Source organism: Pieris napi, chromosome 18, assembly GCF_905475465.1.
Source record: "Pieris napi chromosome 18, ilPieNapi1.2, whole genome shotgun sequence".
Taxonomy (NCBI): Eukaryota; Metazoa; Arthropoda; class Insecta; order Lepidoptera; family Pieridae; genus Pieris; species Pieris napi.
The window spans coordinates 5734819-5754064 of NC_062251.1; the positions used below are offsets into that span (position 1 = coordinate 5734819).

Consider the following 19246-nt stretch of genomic DNA (forward strand, 5'->3'; position numbering starts at 1 on the left):
ATGGCAGCTATCTTAGTTGTTCTTAATAAAATCTATTAAAAAGGAATGAAAATTTAATAAAACTCCAAAGTAATCATTTTTTATTACAAAAAGAAATAACATAACCGCCTTCGTGCTAAACAATAATATTAAAACAAAACTAAACATAATTGTGTTCCCGTCTTCTGTGATGGTTCCACGCATCGACATTTTGGAATAACTGCAAAACAATATGAATTACCTTTAGTCGGCGTAAATTAATATCATAATATAATAATCTTTGGCAATTGTCAACTATGATGGTCTATTGTTCCTTCAAAGTAAAGAAAAGATCACTGAGTCTAACCACTCATAGCCTAGCGGTATTTTTAAGTGGCAGCTAGGTGAGGGGTACCGGGTTCGATTCCCGGTCCGAGGGCAGGTTTTAATTTAATTTAAATTTGTTCTCGGCCTTTGGGAGGGTTGTGCGGTACCGGGCGAGTGCCTAAACCGTACATGGAGGACACGGTCTAATTTCTAAAGACAAGCACGAATTATAAAAAATCTTATACTTGACGCTGGCTAATGCACAAATCGTGCCAGAGCCATTAATAAAAACCATTGACTGGTCTCAAGACCTCCGCAGCCTTTACAGCTCTGCCCTGCGATTCTGTAACTCTCTTTTCGAACTCACACAGCGGTTTTTGCATCGGCGGTCGCTCTCAAATCAGTCGTGAAGCAGTCATTTTATGATTTGGCATTCTGAAAAGGTGGGAGCTTGTAGTTCATTGTTTATTAGAAAGCCAAATCATAAAATGACTGCTTCACGACTGATTTCAAAGCGACCGCCGATGCAAAAACCGCTGTGTGAGTTCGAAAAGTGAGTTACAGAATCGCAAGGCAGCTGGGGCAGTTTTGGCAAAAGGGGCGTTTTCCCACGAGTACGAAGGGGTAATAAGGGTTAGCGGTAGTGCCTAAAGAAAAAGTGCGTGCGTGCGTACAAAGTACACATGTCAGAAGTGAAACTTCTTTGGCAAACTAATTTTTAAGTCTTGTTCATATTTATACAAATCTAAAACTTTAGATTTCCGAGACTTAGAGGGAGGAAAAAGGAAGATATGATAGGAATTTAACGAATTTAATTGTCATTAAAATATTAAGTGTCAAAAATTAATACAAATTATAAATTAAATTTCTTAAATTTATTTATTCGATAATACAATCACGTAGAATTATAATTTACAATTCGTCATTTGAGATTTCAATAAATTATTTTGCATTTTTTTTTAAAGACAATTCACACCAATTGACCTAGTCCCATGCTAAGCTGGTGAAGCTTGTGTTATGGGTACTAGGCAACGGATATACATTAGGGTGGAGCGTGCTTGTATGGAGTTTTTTTTTTTTTTAATTTCAAAAAGGCGGTGTACGGAATCGGTGCTCCGGTACAAACATATTAAGCACAGAAAATTTGGATTCAATATCTTAACTGCAAATTGTGCCCCAAAGCCCTTGAAATATACACAAATTTTCGAAAAAGAGGGTAGTGCAACAACTTGTCTCGTATCAATTCTAAACGTAAAATATGCATTTTCTCACTTAGTTTTGATTAACGATGAACACAACCACAGAATAATTGCGAAAGAAACATAAAAGAACATTTATTTACCCACGAAATATCGTTGACAATTAAATAAAATATCGCGAAATTTTGTAATTTTTTGTTTCTGCTACGCGCCGAGGTAGACTTCGCGATGACCTGCTGTGACCAATGAAAATGCATTAGTGACCTATTTCAGTTGAAGGCGAGAGCACGGAGGAGCTGCTATTGTGTCTGCTGCATTACAAGGTATCGGCTTAGTGACTGAAGATGATTGCAAGAATGTTGTCGATCGTAGTAAGATCCGCCGAGCCCGTACCCAAACTAGGAACTCACAGATTTCCACTCAGCTCGACCTAGGACAGTCCATTTGTATCTCGTTTGACGGATGAAAGGATAAAACGTTAGTCATGGAGGGCAATCGCAGAAGATTTGTAGTAGAGGAACACATCACTCTGTTAAAAGAAACTGGGTCGCAATACATTGGCCACATTATTTGCAAGCTTAGCGGTGCTAAAACTATTGCCAACAAACTGTTAGCTTATTTTGTAGCGAAATCGATCGATTTAACTACAATCACAGCCATCGCATGCGACAGTACTGCCGTTGATACTGGGATTCATTCAGGTATCATACGGCTTTTAGAAAAAATATTTAAACGACCGCTGCAGTGGCTAGTGTGCCAGTTACAAGCAAATCAATTAAGCTTGTGTCACCTGCAAAAATCAACTACTGGGAGGCATCCCAGTAGTTGATTTTGTACCAATAAACTGTTACCTGCCTGATATCACAAGAACTCGTCGTCACCTATATTTGTTGGAAATATGTCAGGCTATTAATGCAAGAAATTGTGATGAAAACTTGGCTATGAGGTCTCCAGGAAAAATCTGTCATTCGCGTTGGATGACGACAGCCAACTCAATTCTCAGGCTGTATATTTCCACCAAGATTCCGACTGAAAAACAGATGACTGTGACTGAATTCGTCTTGAAGGTTTACGCCCCAATGTGGTTCCATATAAAAACGAAACCTTTGTGTGTTTACGGGGCAAAACACCTACACGAGACAATTAAATTGACTCGGTATCTTCCAACGCACTTAAAGAAAATTGTCGACCCCGTGATACAAAGGAATGGCTATTTCGGTCACTGCGAAAGAGTAGCCACATCCGAGAACTAGCTCTCAGGCGGATCGTGAAGATCAGGGAAAAAACTTCGCTCCTATCAGAGTCTTCAAGGTGCCAAGCTTGAACTTCAACGCAGAGCATATTATGACCTGATTGAATGGGACAAAGTTTCTGAACCGGCAGTCCTGAAACAAATTAGCACCGACTTATTGAAGGATGCTGTCGCCAACCCAGATATAGTAGAAACTCAAATTTTGACACTCTATCGTCAAATGCCGTGTCACACTCAAGCAAGTGAAAGGTGCATCAAAATTGTGACTGAAGCGTGCTCTGCTGTATGTGGGACCGAAAGACGGGAAGGATGGATAAAAAATACGTTGAAATCCTGTAAAATCATGCTGATTTTCAATACCAAGGCAGAGTACAGAACTAAGTAATTTTTAGGAAATTTACCCCATTTGCAGTATTTTTCCTAACTTTTCCTTGTCATAATTGTAAAAACTATTTGATTTTATGCCTTTATTGGTATTCATATATTAATATTAATAAATAAAATATATAAGAATACTTACAGTTATTTTTTTATTGATTTTAATTTGAACCCCTGTTTTTGGACTTTCATGTTTTTTTCAGTGGCTTTGGGGCACAATTTCTACTGAAAATATCAAAATCCTGTCATAGTATCTTTCGTTCGTATCGCTATGGAGCACCGATTCCCAACCCAGCCCAATTCAAAAGCCCAAAAAAAAATTCACGCTCCACCCTAATATACATACATATTATAGATAGATAGACATATAAATACATATTTAAACACCCAAGACCTAAGCACAACACCAAATGCTCATCACAATTCACATCGATGTTCGTCTCAGCCTGGGATCGAACCCGGGACCCATGGATTCGCTGTCAGGGGTACTAACCACTAGACCAATGAGTCGTCCAAATTATAAATAAAGCATTAAATATAAAATACTAATATCTACATATTTAATAAATTCTCTTTACGAAATTTTAATTTTACTAATAGAATTTCTACAAGGTAATTCGCCTTTCTACAAAAAGGCTGCACATCTTCGTGACGCTTATATTATTAATATTGCGTTTCATCCGTTAAAATTTTACCCTTATGCGCCTAAAGAAGTTTCACTTCAAAAATCGCAATCACCAATATAAATTAAAAGGCCGGCAACGTACCCGCGCACCCTCTAGCATTGAAAGCGTCTATGAGCGGTTCAGCCCTCTGCATGCTTTACCCCGGCTTTATAAAAAAATTGCAACTACAGTAATCCCTTTAGTAGGATTACCTTCCCCCATAATTCATGTTCCTAGTTTTTGAATACTCCTACAACGCGATTTCCTATAACGCGGTCCGATTCTACCACGTTATGGGGGCTACAGCAGTGGAATCCTGTAATAGACCATTGGTGCACCCGGGACCCTGCGCGCGCGCAACCACCAAAATACCTACCTCATGACAGTATTCACATGGGTACAATTGTAATCCGTGTGCCGTCACATGTGTGTGCAAATTTTCTGCCGACTCCATTTTGGCACCACATGTGTCACATATTAACGACTCGTTATCCGTGTCAGCTTCTGTTCTAAGCCTCTTAGGCTCGCGGGGTTCATAGTAGGGACAGGCTATAAATTGAAGAATTGTTAAAAAAAAAATGTGCGTGTACTAGTGTACACACGTTAGAAGTGAAACTTCTTTATGACCTTATTTTTCGAAAAATTATCTATATGCAACTTTACAGAAATTGGTTAAATAAAGTTAAATTAGATAAAGTTTAACAAGAGGCTTTTAATATCACAGACTTGAATACAAATAATACAATTATTTCATTTTACCTTATTACCACTAAGATTATTACAGAATTTCATAAATTGTAATAGAATTTTTAGTATCATTGTTATCGTTATTATACATTTTTGTTATTAATGGTTTAGAATCTCTTTGAATCAACCCTGGTAGGGACAAGAAAAAGACGCGCGTAACGGTCAAATGTGACGCGTAACCGAAAAAATGTTACACAAAATTTTTTTCCAACCCCGATATAGAAGTTTCACTTCAAAAAATTAAACCAACTTATCGTTGGGGTACGGCGTCAATGGAGGCAAACAATAAATCAAAGTCAAATCATTTATTTCAATTAAAAAGGCACTTTTGAATGTCAAGATTACAAGTAAATATTTAAAAAAAAACGTGTGTGTATGTACACACGTTAGAAGTTATACCTCTTTGGCGTAACAATATAAAAATCTTACCAAAAATTTTATTCTACGTTTGCAGAACGACACTAACAATAGAAAAAAATAAATAACTAACGTCAGGGTGTCGGTTTTTTGTGACGGTGAGTGCACTAAAAATTTACTCTCATCATTTTTTAAAAGGGTAAGTGTGGAGTTTCCTGCCCATTCGCCACACGAAACTACCTTTTGAAAGGGGCAACTAAAATCTTCTTTGCATTTCGTTTGACGTTCAAAAGTGCCATTTTAGGTGGTCTAATTGAAATAAATGATTAGACTTTGACACAACAATTATTTTTTTTTGTATTTGAAGTCATCCTAGGGGATTTCTGGGGGAAAATCAAATGAGTCTAGGGGTACGTCCTCAAGACCATCTGGCTACACTGTCACGTGACCATTTCCATATTTGTTTGGAGTTAAGCCGGTTGCAGATCGAAAACTAAGCTATGCCAACGCTAAACTAAGGTATGCCAAGCAAGCTAGGCTAAGCTAAGCTAGAAATAAATAGCGTGCAGACCAACAACTAAGCCAAATCTCAGTCAGTACGGCGAAGGATGTGCAAAGGGTGTGCGGGGTAGCGGGAGGGGCTTAGCTTAGCTCGTGTAGCTGCGCATCGACATACACAACTTAGCTTCGTATATCTTAGTTAGCTCACATAGCTTAGTTCGCATAGTTTGCGGTCTGCACACAAGTATGGAAAATTGCGTCAGCTATGCGAGCTAAGCTAAACTAACTTAGCTTAGCTATTGGTCTGCAACCCGTATTAGTGGGTCCTGTCCCTAGGATTCCTAACTTATCGAAGATAACTAAATAAATACTCACGCCCATGTCCCACGTGCGTCTTGTAGAACGTGACAAGCACTTTGTCCAATGTTTCTGTTACGATCATGTGAGCGGGACACGCCTTGCCCGTCTTGTAAATTTGTCTCTCCGGCGCTGGACGTTTGCCTTTACCCTTAATCAAAATGCAATTCTAGTGGTCTGGCCAAGATGGGCGCGCAGACCAAAGCCCGTAAGGGGCCATCCATAAAGTACGTCACACGTATTTTAGGACTTTTGAACCCCTCCCCCCGTCCTTGCACCTTTTTGTAAAACGTTATGTGCGTAATGCGGGGCGGGGATTAAAGTACGCGTTATTGTTAATATTTTTTTCGACTTACACCACATAATAGTAACTAAAGAGTCACAAGGTGGTCACGAAACGTTTTACTATACTTGGGTACAGTACTGTACTTGGGTACTGAATAACGTTACGGCGAGTAACATGATGGGGGGGGTCAATAATCTCTAAAAATTGCGTTACGTAATACTTGAACGCTCCCAAAGGCGCACGTAAAGAAAGTCCATTGGTGCACAGCCGGGGATCGAACCTACGAACTCAGGGATGAGAGTCTAACACTGCAATGATTAATACGCTAACGCTCAATAAAATTTTCATCATACTGTCAAATAGTGTAATAATTATGCCAGTATTAAAATGGCTCGATTTTCGGTATCGACACTTTATTAAATACTATAAATACTTGTAAAATTATACCTGGTACACATATATCCCGGACTGACTACACATATAATGCGAGCGAACACCCTCTATAGTCTGTTTGCTCGCTGTTGTTTTGCGAAAACGATATTTTGTCTCCTCTTGTATAGCACTCTTGTAAAGAAGAAAATCTAAAAAAATAATCATTCAACTATGGTGAAGACAGAAAGAAACGAATCGAGATGTCGTGCGAATTTTCTTTTACAATAATTAAATTTTGTTTTACGTCAATGTATTTTCTTTTACAATAATTGAATTTTCTTTTACAATAATTAGACTTTCTTTGACATCAATTGAAATTTCTTTTACATTAATTGAATTTTCTTTAAAAATAATTAAATTTTATTTTACATCAATTGAATTTTCTTTTACAATAATACAATTTTCTTTTACGTCAATTGAATGTTATTTTACAATAATTAAATTTTCTTTTACAATAATTAGATTTTCTTTTACATCAATTGAATTTTCTTTTACATCAATTGTATTTTCTTTGACATTTATTGAATTTTCTTTGACATTTATTGAATTTTCTTTTATAATAATTACATTTTCTTTTACGTCAATTAAATTTTACATAATAAACTCGATAGTAATTACATCGAGTACGACCAGTCACCCAAAGTAGCACCCGTTCACGAGTATGACGCATGGCCAGCCATCGGCCCCCTCGCCATATTTTAGGGAGAGAGACAACCCGACACATGGACGCAAGTGGATGCGTTGTCGGCCTTTGATATATATATATACTTACTAGCTGACCGGGCAAACGTCGTTTTCCCATGTATATCATTTATAATAAAAAAAATAGGGGTTGATCGTAGAGGGGTGAAAGTTAGGGGTTGTATGAATTTTTTATTGCTGTATCATAAAAAAATATCTAAAAATAAAAAGGGTGGACCATTAACATTTAGGGAGATGAAAAATAGATGTTGTCCGATTCTCAGACATACCCAATATGCACACAAAATTTCATGAGAATCGGTGGAGTCGTTTCGGAGGAGTTTAACCACAAACACCGCGACACGAGAATTTTATATATTAGATTTGAAAGAGGCTGTTACTCACCATCCATCGAACTAAATTCCAATTGTTCCACCTCTTCGGTCACGCTATGTATATTCAAAAGATGGGCACTAAAGTTAGATCCATAACTGACGCGTTCAGTGCATAATGGGCAAAAGAACGCTTTTCGTTTTTCCACCTAAAAATCCAATTTTGGCTAAGAAATACGTAGGAAATCTTTCTTTTTATAGAACATGGGCATAGCAGGCAGCTCACCTGATTTAAGTGAAACCCATGGGCACTGTCCAGAGGGCAAGTATGGGCGTTTTAAGGCCGATTTACATTATCTTAGTGTTTAGGAGAGTGCTTTAGGATAGTACTTTAGTTGAAACATGTAAACGCTACTTGCTTTAGTACGGTTCTACTTGACTTTCAAGTTGAATCAAAATAGAATCGCTTTTTATTTTTGTTTCAAGTGATACCCCTCTCGCGCCCGCGCACCCCCCGAGATCTTCCCTCGTTGTGTGTAAACACGTAATTTAGTAAAATCTCTAGGAGAGTGCATAAGTGCCGTGAAACGCGTGCGTGACTTTTGATTTTTAAAAATGGCTAAATGGTCGGAAGAAACAACTATCAAATTTGTGTCTGAATATGTTGTTCAACGTTTGTTTGTGGAACGTTAAAAACAATTTAAACAAAAACAAACAGGCTAGGCATTCAGCATACACTGCCCTAAAAGAAGCTATTTTATTTATTATTTATATTTAGTTTATTTATTTCGAATAAAATCTCGTCTTCTATTTGTTCCATAACTACAGTTAGTATTTTGCGTAGAATAGAGCGTATTTGCCAACGTCGTTGCGCGTTCATTGTGGCGCTGTAATGATACTCTACTGGAAGAAATGTAAAAGTTCACTCGCAACGCACTAAAGCACTAAAGAACTTGCCTTTCAACTTGTACTAAAATACTCTCCTAAACACTAAGATAATGTAAATCGGCCCTTAAGCGCAATAGACGGACCGCATGTTGCCGTCAAGACCGACTGCTGTAGAGCTGTGTTCGACCGCATAATACTGATGCGATGGAACAAGATGGATCTCGATGAAGTAACACTGCTACTTGTACTACTATTACGCAAGCGTAGGCGTAGAAGACACCGTAGTATGTGGGTGCGTAATACTACAATCAAGAGAACAGCATAGAATATTGCATACTTTGTATCCCCAGCTGAGAGAAGACACTAAAAAGTTTTTCAACTACTTTAGAATGTCCGTGGTTTCATTTGATGAATTAGCTAGTATTTTATTTGAGGGAGTGGCGTGCGGTCGGCAGCAACCGCTTGTAGCGGTCCGTGTATGGTGGGTCCGGCAGCTCTAAGCAGTCGACCGCACGGCGAAACTCGACCGCAGAGCGACTGCTCCGACCGCTCAGGAACTGGTCGTGCGGTCCGTGTATTGCGGATATGAATTTAGTATGGAAACTGCAGATCGCTTCACGACCGCTTAGAGCAGTCGGTATCGACTGCAATATTTTTTTTTTTTAAGACAATTCACACCAATTGACCGAGTCCCATGCTAAGCTGGTGAAGCTTGTGTTATGGGTACTAGGCAACGGATATACATACATATTATAGATAGATAGACATATAAATACATATTTAAACACCCAAGACCTAAGCACAACACCAAATGCCCATCACATCGATGTTCGTCTCAGCCGGGGATCGAACCCGGGACCCATGGATTCGCAGTCAGGGGTACTATCCACTAGACCAATGAGTCGTCAATGCGGTCATGCGATCCGTCTATGGCCACACTTAATCATCTATACTTAGACGCAACTCCAGCAACAAAAATCACTTGGAGGTGTTCCAAGGTCCCCCGAGACACCTACATAATCAGTACCTATCATCGAATTCGGGCGACTTAATTCTAAATCCAACCAGAAAAATTAAGCAATAAGCAACCATGCTACATCGCACATACTATAAGTAAGAAAGTTAAGAAATGTATTAAAGAAAAGCTGTGTAAAAAGGCTTACTATAAAGTCAACGATTATCTAGTTGATAAAAGGGACTAGTGCTAGACAGGCTACTTCTAATTAATTTGTCCTAATTAAAATAAGTGTTGTTTGATGATTTGCTATTTTAAAAGAGTACCGAGAGTTTTTTCTCTGTCTTTGCCGATGAGAGATGCCTACAAATTCAAATTTAATGACGTGGAATAAGTGATACATGTATCTTATGTTCCATAATAAACATATTTTTATTTTGGAGTTTACTCCTTAAGAAACGATTTGAGTTATAAGGCCCGGTACGGAAATTTTATGAGGAGTAAAATCAAGTGTAACACGAAAAGTTGAGGCGTTATGTAGATAGAGACAAACATATATATATCTGTAGGATTGAACGTGTAAAAGAATGAGATGGAATATATTACACAGCGTATCTCATTCTAAAACACATAGATGCGGTTAATTGGTAAGCTTATCGTTTACATTTATGAATAACTAGCAAACTCGGCGAACTCCGTTTCGCCACCAGATGGCTTCGTTTTATGTAACATTTCGTTTGGTGATCCAGCTTTTCTGTATTTCTGAATTTTCTTTGCTATAAACCTCACGGAGCCCGAGACCTTTCCAACGAATGCAAAACCGTGGAAATCGGTTCGTGAGTTCTGGAGTAATAGCGTCAGGAAGGAAAACCCGACTTATTTTTATATAGTAGATATACATTTTAAATGCGAACAGCTAGATCTTTTATTATGTGTTTTGTCCATAGTTTTGGATGGTAAAAAAGACATATTTATTGATAACATAAATAAGTCCTTATTTCATGATTATACCAGTTAAATGACATAAGAGTCTAAGAGTATTACGTTATTATTATTATTTATTTATATTGTTTTATAACATACTTTTTGTAATACGCTTTATTGAAGTAATATAAATAATCCGAACAATTACAGATATATGTTTGTTTCTCTTAACATTTTAGCAGATGCGTTCATTTACACTTTTTTTCTATTCGATATATGTGTCACCGTAAAATTGTAAACACCGTTAGATTGTAATCTATCTCGCGAGATTGTAAAATGTCGAAAGATTGTGAACCTCAACGAACTGCTTACAATTTAACGTATTATTATTCGGTAGTTATATGAAATTGTTGGGAAGTAAAATTAATCTGTAATTGACCAAAGAAGTTTGAATGATAACTAAGTTAATGTAGTACAATCTACCGAATAATAATACGTTAAATTGTAAGCAGTTCGTTGAGGTTCACAATCTTTCGACGGTTTATAATCTCGCGAGATAGATTACAATCTAACGGTGTTTACAATTTTACGTTAACATATGTATATCATAATTATCGTTCGTAAGGAGTAAACTCCAATCGTGCGTCGTAGCTGACACACACACACTTTTTTTTATTTTAACTGATTTCTAACCTCAAAACCATGAGCCTTCCACAGATGATTGTTCAATATTTGTTTTTGACTAAAATCCCTGCCGCAAATGTGACATTTTTTGCGATCGTGTGACGAGTACTTCGGCGAATGGTCATTGCAGAGTTTTACTAAAGGAAGGATTAGGGGTTGAGGAAAATGGATTAAGGCCCTTTCTCCACTGCTCCAGTCCGGCGTCGGATACCGGAATGAGTCATGAGAAAAATATCGGAAGGCCGGATTGCGCTTCTCCACTATACCCGATCCGACAATAATCGATACTTGTATATTTATCATGCAACAATTAACTAAAACCCATATACTTTATTTTATTAAAAAAACGTTCTAAATTCTGAATATTTTATTGCCCTGGCAAGTTTATTAAAATCTAGTTAATAAATAGTTCACTGATACTATGGTATAAAAATATAAATAAATAGCAACATAATTTGGTTTGGTCCAGGTTATCCAGATTCTTTCAAATTAATGAAACTATAAATAAACCTGTAAATAATAATTAATAATCTCTTGGATACTGCGACCGATAAAACACCGCGTTCCGATCTAGCAAGTTATCGGATCGTTAAAAGCCGGATGCCGGAGTAGTGGAGAAGTACGTAAGTACTGTTGTGAGTTTCTAGATCGGATCGGTAATTAACGTTTGCCGGACCGGAGCAGTGGAGAAACGGCCTTACGGGGAAAATATTGGTACGCTACGTGGAATTGGTTCGGAAATACTTCAATGGGCAGCTGGTTCCACAGTACAGCCTTCAAAAACGCTCCGTCGTGCCATGAGCACATTTTTCTTAATTACAGTTTAAACTCCTTATAACGAATTGCCAGGGACTAAGCATTTTTCTTTGTTATAGTGATTATTAAGAGAAAAATTGGTCTCAGTTACTAAACACACCATTGTCATCTGTTAAATATATGTAGGAATAGGCCCAGACATCAGAAGTAAAACACGAGATACAGTAATATATCATATCAGATATTAATAACTTAACCAATTTTAACAATAATTTAAGTGGGTAGATCATTTTAACTTAGGTAAGAAATATCTTCTAAAAGCTTTTAACATTGTTATACTACATTAAACTATTAATATAGTGGACACTGACTACCAGTGAGGGAGAGAGGTGACAGTCGGTTAAGAATGCCGTCCATGCACCTCGACTAGGGATGTGAAAAAATAATCGATTATTAAAAAAATCGATGTTAATAGATTTTTTGAAAAGTAAAAATCGATTTTTTTTACGCGATTTTTATATTTAAAATAATCGATTATTAATCGATTATTTTTATAATTGAAAATCAACCATAGTCGATTTTTTATCTGCCACCTCTCGACATTATCTCTGGTCTTTTATAACCCGGACCTCGAACTATTAGGGATATTCGATATACAACGATGTTTACAATGCGATACATTGAATCTGATTCTTTGAAGATGTATTGATATACTCGATGCATTGATGGTTTTTTGTAAAACATCGAAAGGATGATAAAACCAGTTAATTTTACAAAAACTCAAGTTTGAATGGAACACTATAATTTAAGAGTAAAATCAATTTATTCAGCAGCACAAGACTACATATAATTAAAAAGACAACAAAAATACTGCTATGTGCTACTGAAAAGGCATACACTCAGCATTTATCAAATTTCACCAAAATCTATCAAAACAAAATTTTGAGAAAAGTTACGAGAGTTAATTTCGATTTTGATTATTCTTAAACGTTTAATTTAAAAAATAAATGAAAAATAAAATATTTAGGGTGTTTATTTTGAAATTAATTCAAAAATTAGGAAAAAATCGATTAATAAAAAAAATCGATTATTTATTAATCGATTTTTCATGCTAAAAAAATAATCGATTTTTCATGCTAAAAAAATAATCGATTATTAAAAAATCGATTTTTTATGCAGAATGTCACATCCCTAACCTTGACGCATTCAGAAACAATGCGTGCCGATAAAGTGGCGAGGCGGGTTTTCATACACCCGAAACGTAGTGGGGCAATGACGTCATTAGCACGTGCATCGTGTACGTGCAGTGTACAGCCCTGCGATTCTGTAACTCACACAGCGGTTTTCGCATCGGCGGTCGCTCTCAAATCAGTCGTGAAGCAGTCATTTTATCATTTGGCATTCTGAAAAGGTGGGAGCTTGTAGTTTATTAAGCTAGTAGTTTATTAGCTTGTAGTTTATTATCTAAGCTTCGTTACTATGGGTTTGACTATATATCCGCTTCGTGGTTTAGTAGTTATCGCAGGCATCGATATCAGAGAGTGTGTTTTTTGGGAAGTGATGGGATCCGTGTTTCATCGTCCCTGGGCCCTGTCGACAGAGGAGTACCTCAGGGGTCTATTTTGGGACCCCTCTTATTTATCTTATATTCTGCAGACATAACTTCATGTATCCAATTGTCACTACCATCTATACGCTGATGATCTGCAAATATATCTTCCTGTTGATAGGGCTTGTGTCAGTGACTGCGTCCGAAAAATAAATGAGGACTTGGAACGAATTTCTGTTTGGTCCCATAAGAACGCACTCCTCTTAAATCCAACGAAGTCGAAATTTCTTATGGTCGGCACCAGGAAGCAAGTGTCTGATCTCGCAAGACAAAGTCCCACAATTCTAGTTAATTCTTCGCCTATAGCTCAGGTACCAATGGCAAGAAATCTGGGCGTAGAATTCGGTAGTCATTTGAGGTTCGAAGATTATGTTACAAATATAGTTCGTAACTGCTTTTTCCGTCTCAAGGTTCTATACAATATACGACCTTTCTTAAGTATCGACCTTCGTATTAGACTTTGTGAAAGCATTGTGCTCTCTAAACTTACCTACGCTCTTCCGGTGTATGGGCCTTGTATAACTGCTAAAGCACAACGGTTGATCCAGAGAGTATAAAATGCATGCGCCCGGTTTTGTATCACCATACCACCTCGCTCACATGTCACCCCCTATTTGAACAACTTAAATTTTCTAACAATGGGGGTCGACAAAAATTGTATTTGGCTTGTTTATTATTTGACGTGGTATGTACTAAACAACCGGAATATTTATACAAAAAGCTCCTCTGGCGTAGTAATGCCAACAAGCACAAAGTCAGGAGCTGTACTCAGGAGCTGGCCATTCCCAAGCATCGGACGGCTTCATTTCGTGGGAGTTTTAAATATAGCGCGACGAAGTGCTGGAACAATATCCCTCCTCCGCTGAAGTGTCTTCAATTAAAGTCGAATTTTAGTCGCAGTTATAAGACACTTCTACTTATTCAACAAAAGTCCCACGAAATTTAGTTTTTATCCACCCATAAAGGGTGGATAAAAACAAATATCTACTTATTTACGTTTATTCTTATTTTTAACTTTTAATTTAAATCTATTTATTATATACCGTTACACACAATTTACTCACACTTCTAACTCTAATATTTGTATTATTATTTTTCTACTTGGTATTATAATTATTTATTTTATTTTATTAGAGGCGCAAACTAGCTGCTATGGTCTCTGGCAGAATGACCAGCGCTGTGGAACTTTTTGCTCCTCAGCATAATGCTGAGCCAGGGCCAATTACAACCACAGTACACACACATTGCACACTGGAAGCGAACCGAATGGCAAAAGAAAATTTCTTAATTTTAATTTTTAATTTGCTTCTATTTTATTTTATGTTTTCTTTAAGTATTGTTATTTTGTGTGTTTATGTGTGTGTTTTTTGTTTGTAATAAATGTTATGTCTATGTCTATGTCTATTATTTATCAGAATGCCAAATGATAAAATGACTGCTTCACGACTGATTTGAGAGCGACCGCCGATGCGAAAACCGCTGTGTGAGTTCGAAAAGTGAGTTACAGAATCGCAGGGCTGGTGCGTGTGCACGTGTCAATAGCGCTCGATAACGCTGTCTCATTTATACCAACTATCAACTACCGTCGACATATATATAAATTATTGTAATTGGTGTAAAGAATAAAAATGCTCGGTCCCTTGAAATTCGTTATAAAGAGGTTACACTGTATTGGAAAAAGAAAAAAATCACGTATCGTTCTACTACCGTATTCCAGTTTCCCAACATTCAGAGGATCTCTAAGCTATCAAAGGAAATATTAATCAGGCTACTCACACCCATGCTTCATCCTCAGGTGTGTGAAGCAAGCTTTCTTACTTTTATAAATATTTTCGCAAAAATGACAAGCATACTCGCGATTGTCCTCTTTGCCACTGTGACATCTAAAAAAAAAGAAACCAGAAATTTGGTAGCGCTATGACTCCCTAGAGTGGCTTCAGCGTGCTCTCAACCCTAAGATCGTGGGTTCGAACCCCGGTTGTGCACAAATAAACTTTCATCAGAACATCGTGATACCTGTTTGCCTAACGACCCAAAAAGTCGACGGCGTGTGTCAGGCACAGGAGGCTGATCACATACTTGCCTATTAGATTGACAAATTATCATGAAACAGATACAGAAATCTGACGCCCAGACCTGAAAATGGTTGTAGCGCCAGTAATTTATTTAATTATTTTGTCCCGTACGTCAAACATGCATTGGATTTTGACAAGAGTCGCGATATTCTTAATATTATTTTCGACTTTCCAGTACTTAACACCACATAATGGTAACTTTTAGGTATTAAGAGTCACTTGGGTACAGTACTGTACTTTACTTGGGTTCAGTATTTTACTTGGGTATAAGTAGCGGCACGAAACTCTAGCGCTGACCGTTATTGCGCAGAAGTAAAAAATAAGGTACCTGAGGGGGGCTAGCGGAATGAAGAGCGTCGATTGGCTCTCCAGTCGCATTTTGTCCCCCGCGCGACAGTACACATGCGCAGCAATCCCCTCCACGTATCGGCCAGCGCTAGACTTACGTGCCGCTGGTTATACAGTACTGTACTTTACTTGGGTACAGTACTGTACTTTACTTGGGTACAGAAAAACGTTACGGCGCGTTAACCCGGGGGGGATCAATTATCTCCAAAAATTGCGTGACGTAATACTTGAACTCTAAGACAATCGAAGGTCAAGGTCAAGACTCAGGTACATATTTTAATTCGTAAGTCACAATCTCGTCTTGAGCTCAAATGTGTTAAACTTCATACTGAAACGGTTTTACAGCTTCTGAAACTAGATTTACGGTCGTCACTCTGGTCTGCGCCAGTGGAGAGAGTGGGTGTATGTATTAGGAACTCTTATTATTCAAATGGTTTATGTATATTTTTACATAAATCTGTCATATGTTTATAATAAACGAAGCAAAAGGGAAGATGTATGTGATTTTTATTAATTGTGTGCGATATATTTTCAGACTTATCAAATAAAAAATATATATACCTATTCTAAAAATTATAGAAAAAGAACAGTTCTCTCAAAGTCGGTCGTAATTTTTAAAAACATTAGGAATCATCATTTCATTAAAATGAGTTCAGTAGATTTAAGAAATTCATGCATCCTTTTTAACAAGTATTTAAAGTTGAAATACTTTTTTAAATTGTAATATAATAAAGTTCTCTACCTTTTAAAGTGATCGGGTAGATCTCTTAGCGAGGCCCCACAGAGGTTACACTCTCTCACTTGTTTTCCAGTACGAGGTTCCAGACCATGAACCAATCTTATATGGTGCTGGACCTCCTCAGGGCTGGATAGCTCCAGATTACAGTAGATACATGTAGTTTCATCCAAGGCCTCAATTTCCACATCATCAAGGTCTGAGGATAACATTAATGTTATTTGTACTCAACAGCTGTAATAATATGCTATGGTGTTATCTTATGGGGTAGCAGTGTAGATGCCACTGCCGTATTTACAAGCCAAAAAAACTTCTGAGGATTTTAATTAATATAGGAAATACTGACTCATGCAAACCCCACTTCATTCGGAACAATATCCTTACTCTACCTGGCATATATATGTTAACGTAAAATTGTAAACACCGTTAGATTGTAATCTATCTCGCGAGATTATAAACTGTCGAAAGATTGTGAACCTCAGCTTACTGCTTACAATTTAACGTATTATTATTCGGTAGATTGTACTACACTAACTTAGTTATCATTCAAACTTCTTTGGTCAGTTACAGATTAATTTTACTTTCCAACAATTTCATATAACTACCGAATAATTATACGTTAAATTGTAAGCAGTACGCTGAGGTTCACAATCTTTCGACAGTTTATAATCTCGCGAGATAGATTACAATCTAACGGTGTTTACAATTTTACGGTGACATATATATACTTGAAGCATGTAAATTTATTCGCAAATATCCTAATATGTATAAAAAAAGGGAAGATACAAAAACCCTTTACTCATTAAGACCTTCTCGTAAAAACCAACTGATTCCACCTACATCCAGACTAAAGTTACATCAATCAGGACCATTGACCTCCTCCATAAAAATATATAACAAACTAGCAGACTCGGCCAAGCGTTGCTGTGGCTAAGGTTTTTGTTATACATAGTAGTAAACTATTCAAGGGAAACGGTAGCTTATGTAAAACGTTGATACTTTTAACACAGCGCCATCTGTTAGCGGTAGGAGAACTTATGTTAAAGGTAGATGACAGCTTATATGAAACGTTGATACTTATAACACAGCGCCATCTGTTAGAATTGTATCAAATAATAAACAAATATTTTGCAATAAAATAATATTGCGACTATCTTTTAAGTTGGATCAAACTACACACGGTGTGCAAATTTGATTGATATCGGTTCGGTAGTTTAGGAGTCCATTGAGGACAAACATTGTGACACGAGATTTATATATATTAAGATTACCAGAAAATTTGAAAAATGAAACAAATAACCTGAGGTTTACCAAATTTCTAAAGGAATTATTATATAAGAAATGTTATTACACTGTTACAGAGTATCTGACTGATAGATTTTAATTTCTTTATAAAAGTTAAATTTATAAATAATGTTAAGTACCTTTTCGCAACGTAAAACCAAAGTAAATATACCAAATAAATAATGTATCTTATAAGAATAGGAATGTATAAGAATATAATGAACTATAATAAAGCATGCCCTCTCATAACATTGCTGTGCCTAGCCAAGTTCCTTATTCATTATTGTAATAAATTATGTACATAAGGAATGCAATAAAGATTTGAGTTTGAGTTTAATTTTCATAAATTATGTTGCAAAGGCAATTAAAAAAATAGGTTTTTAGTTTTACCTGAGATCTAAAATAAAGTTGTTAAAAATTATTTATTAATTGCTCATAAAGCTTTATTAGTTAGTGAATAGCTGATAATAGAATTTTGCTAATAGCAAGACTACAACCGGAATTCTAACTTACCATCGCCATTCTTCTTGTGGCAAGAATTTCTGCAATGCCCTTGGCTTGTGGAAGAGCTATCTCCTTCCTCTAATATAGCCTCATCTAGGTATTCTTCATCTGTAATGTGATATTACTTTTTATTTATAATATCACTGCACAATGAAGTTCAGATATCTGTTTGCATGAGAATTACTTCTAGATAAACCAGAATTTGTTTTTTATTGCACATAATTAATTATCTATATTATTTAAATTAAAAAAACTAAAAGCCTGCAGAACTATGCTTCTCATGCCTGCACCATGAACTTTGGCAACAATCAATAAAGATCAGATTTTAGAGATTATTTTCAGTTAAAAACATATATTATATTGATCACTGTTTACAACTGCAAATTCTTTTAATATTATTGTGTGACACCAAAAAGCTGAAGTTGTTGAACTTTAAGAATAGCAGCAGTAATTATAATTAAAATAAAAATAACTTACTTTTGATTGTTTGTAGCATTCTTATATTTTCTGTGGTCTGGTTCTTGAAAAAGAGCGATTTCTCCAATGAATCAACACAAACAGCACATATATATTTAAAATCGTTTGATATCTGAAATGTTTAATGATTTAGTAAACAATTTATTTCGCATACAGCAAATGTTTCAGACACCAATAAAGACATAAATTTAACCTTAAATTCAAAACATGTTTCAAACATTTGCGCGTAGGTTTCATCATTATTTGTGTAAATAGCAAATAGGTCGCATAAATCATTTGTACTCATGCAACTTACACAACCTATAAAGTCTTCTTCGTCCTCCATTTTTACCTCCTTACTTGCGAAACTTCAAATCAAATAAAAATACATTTTCTAAAAAGTTCACGGCGACACATTTCATACACAATTTCTATTTGAAATTCGAATTTGGAGCGTTTAAGAAATTGTTTTCATTCGTTCATTGTTTTATACCACAGACTGTCTATAGACTATAACTGTGTAGACAGTGTTCAATACCACAATTGTGTCACTGT

At 36.4% G+C, this 19246-nt stretch overlaps 1 protein-coding gene across 3 annotated transcripts; it reads right to left on the reverse strand.

Annotated features, from left to right (window-relative positions):
• Positions 1 to 63: 63 nt before the first annotated feature.
• Positions 64 to 19183, reverse strand: LOC125058255 (zinc finger protein 423-like). Of its 3 annotated transcripts, none has more exons than XM_047662287.1 (11): positions 19008 to 19183; positions 18713 to 18824; positions 18245 to 18343; positions 16454 to 16646; positions 15065 to 15171; positions 10933 to 11060; positions 7546 to 7681; positions 6475 to 6608; positions 5760 to 5892; positions 4156 to 4328; positions 64 to 199 (listed from the first exon to the last, which is right to left on the reverse strand). In XM_047662287.1, the coding sequence occupies exons 1-11, from the start codon at positions 19035 to 19037 to the stop codon at positions 140 to 142; spliced, it is 1305 nt and encodes a 434-aa protein (XP_047518243.1). In that variant the 5' UTR covers positions 19038 to 19183; the 3' UTR covers positions 64 to 139. The 3 variants fall into 3 exon arrangements, with proteins under 3 accessions (XP_047518243.1, XP_047518242.1, XP_047518244.1); XM_047662286.1 differs by having other exon boundaries at positions 18906 to 19183; XM_047662288.1 differs by lacking the exons at positions 7546 to 7681; positions 10933 to 11060 and having other exon boundaries at positions 18906 to 19183.
• Positions 19184 to 19246: the final 63 nt, after the last annotated feature.

Excerpts from the sequence above, each read along its gene's own strand:
- LOC125058255 (XM_047662286.1), bottom strand. The coding sequence starts at position 19,037 with ATGGAGGACGAAGAAGACTTTATAGGTTGTGTAAGTTGCATGAGTACA. Across the intron at positions 15,172-16,453 it reads CTACCCGATCACTTTAAAAG|ATGTCACAGTGGCAAAGAGG; the intron begins GTAGAGAACTTT and ends CTTTTTTTTTAG. Across the intron at positions 7,682-10,932 it reads GGAAGGCTCATGGTTTTGAG|GTGGAAAAACGAAAAGCGTT; the intron begins GTTAGAAATCAG and ends TTGGATTTTTAG.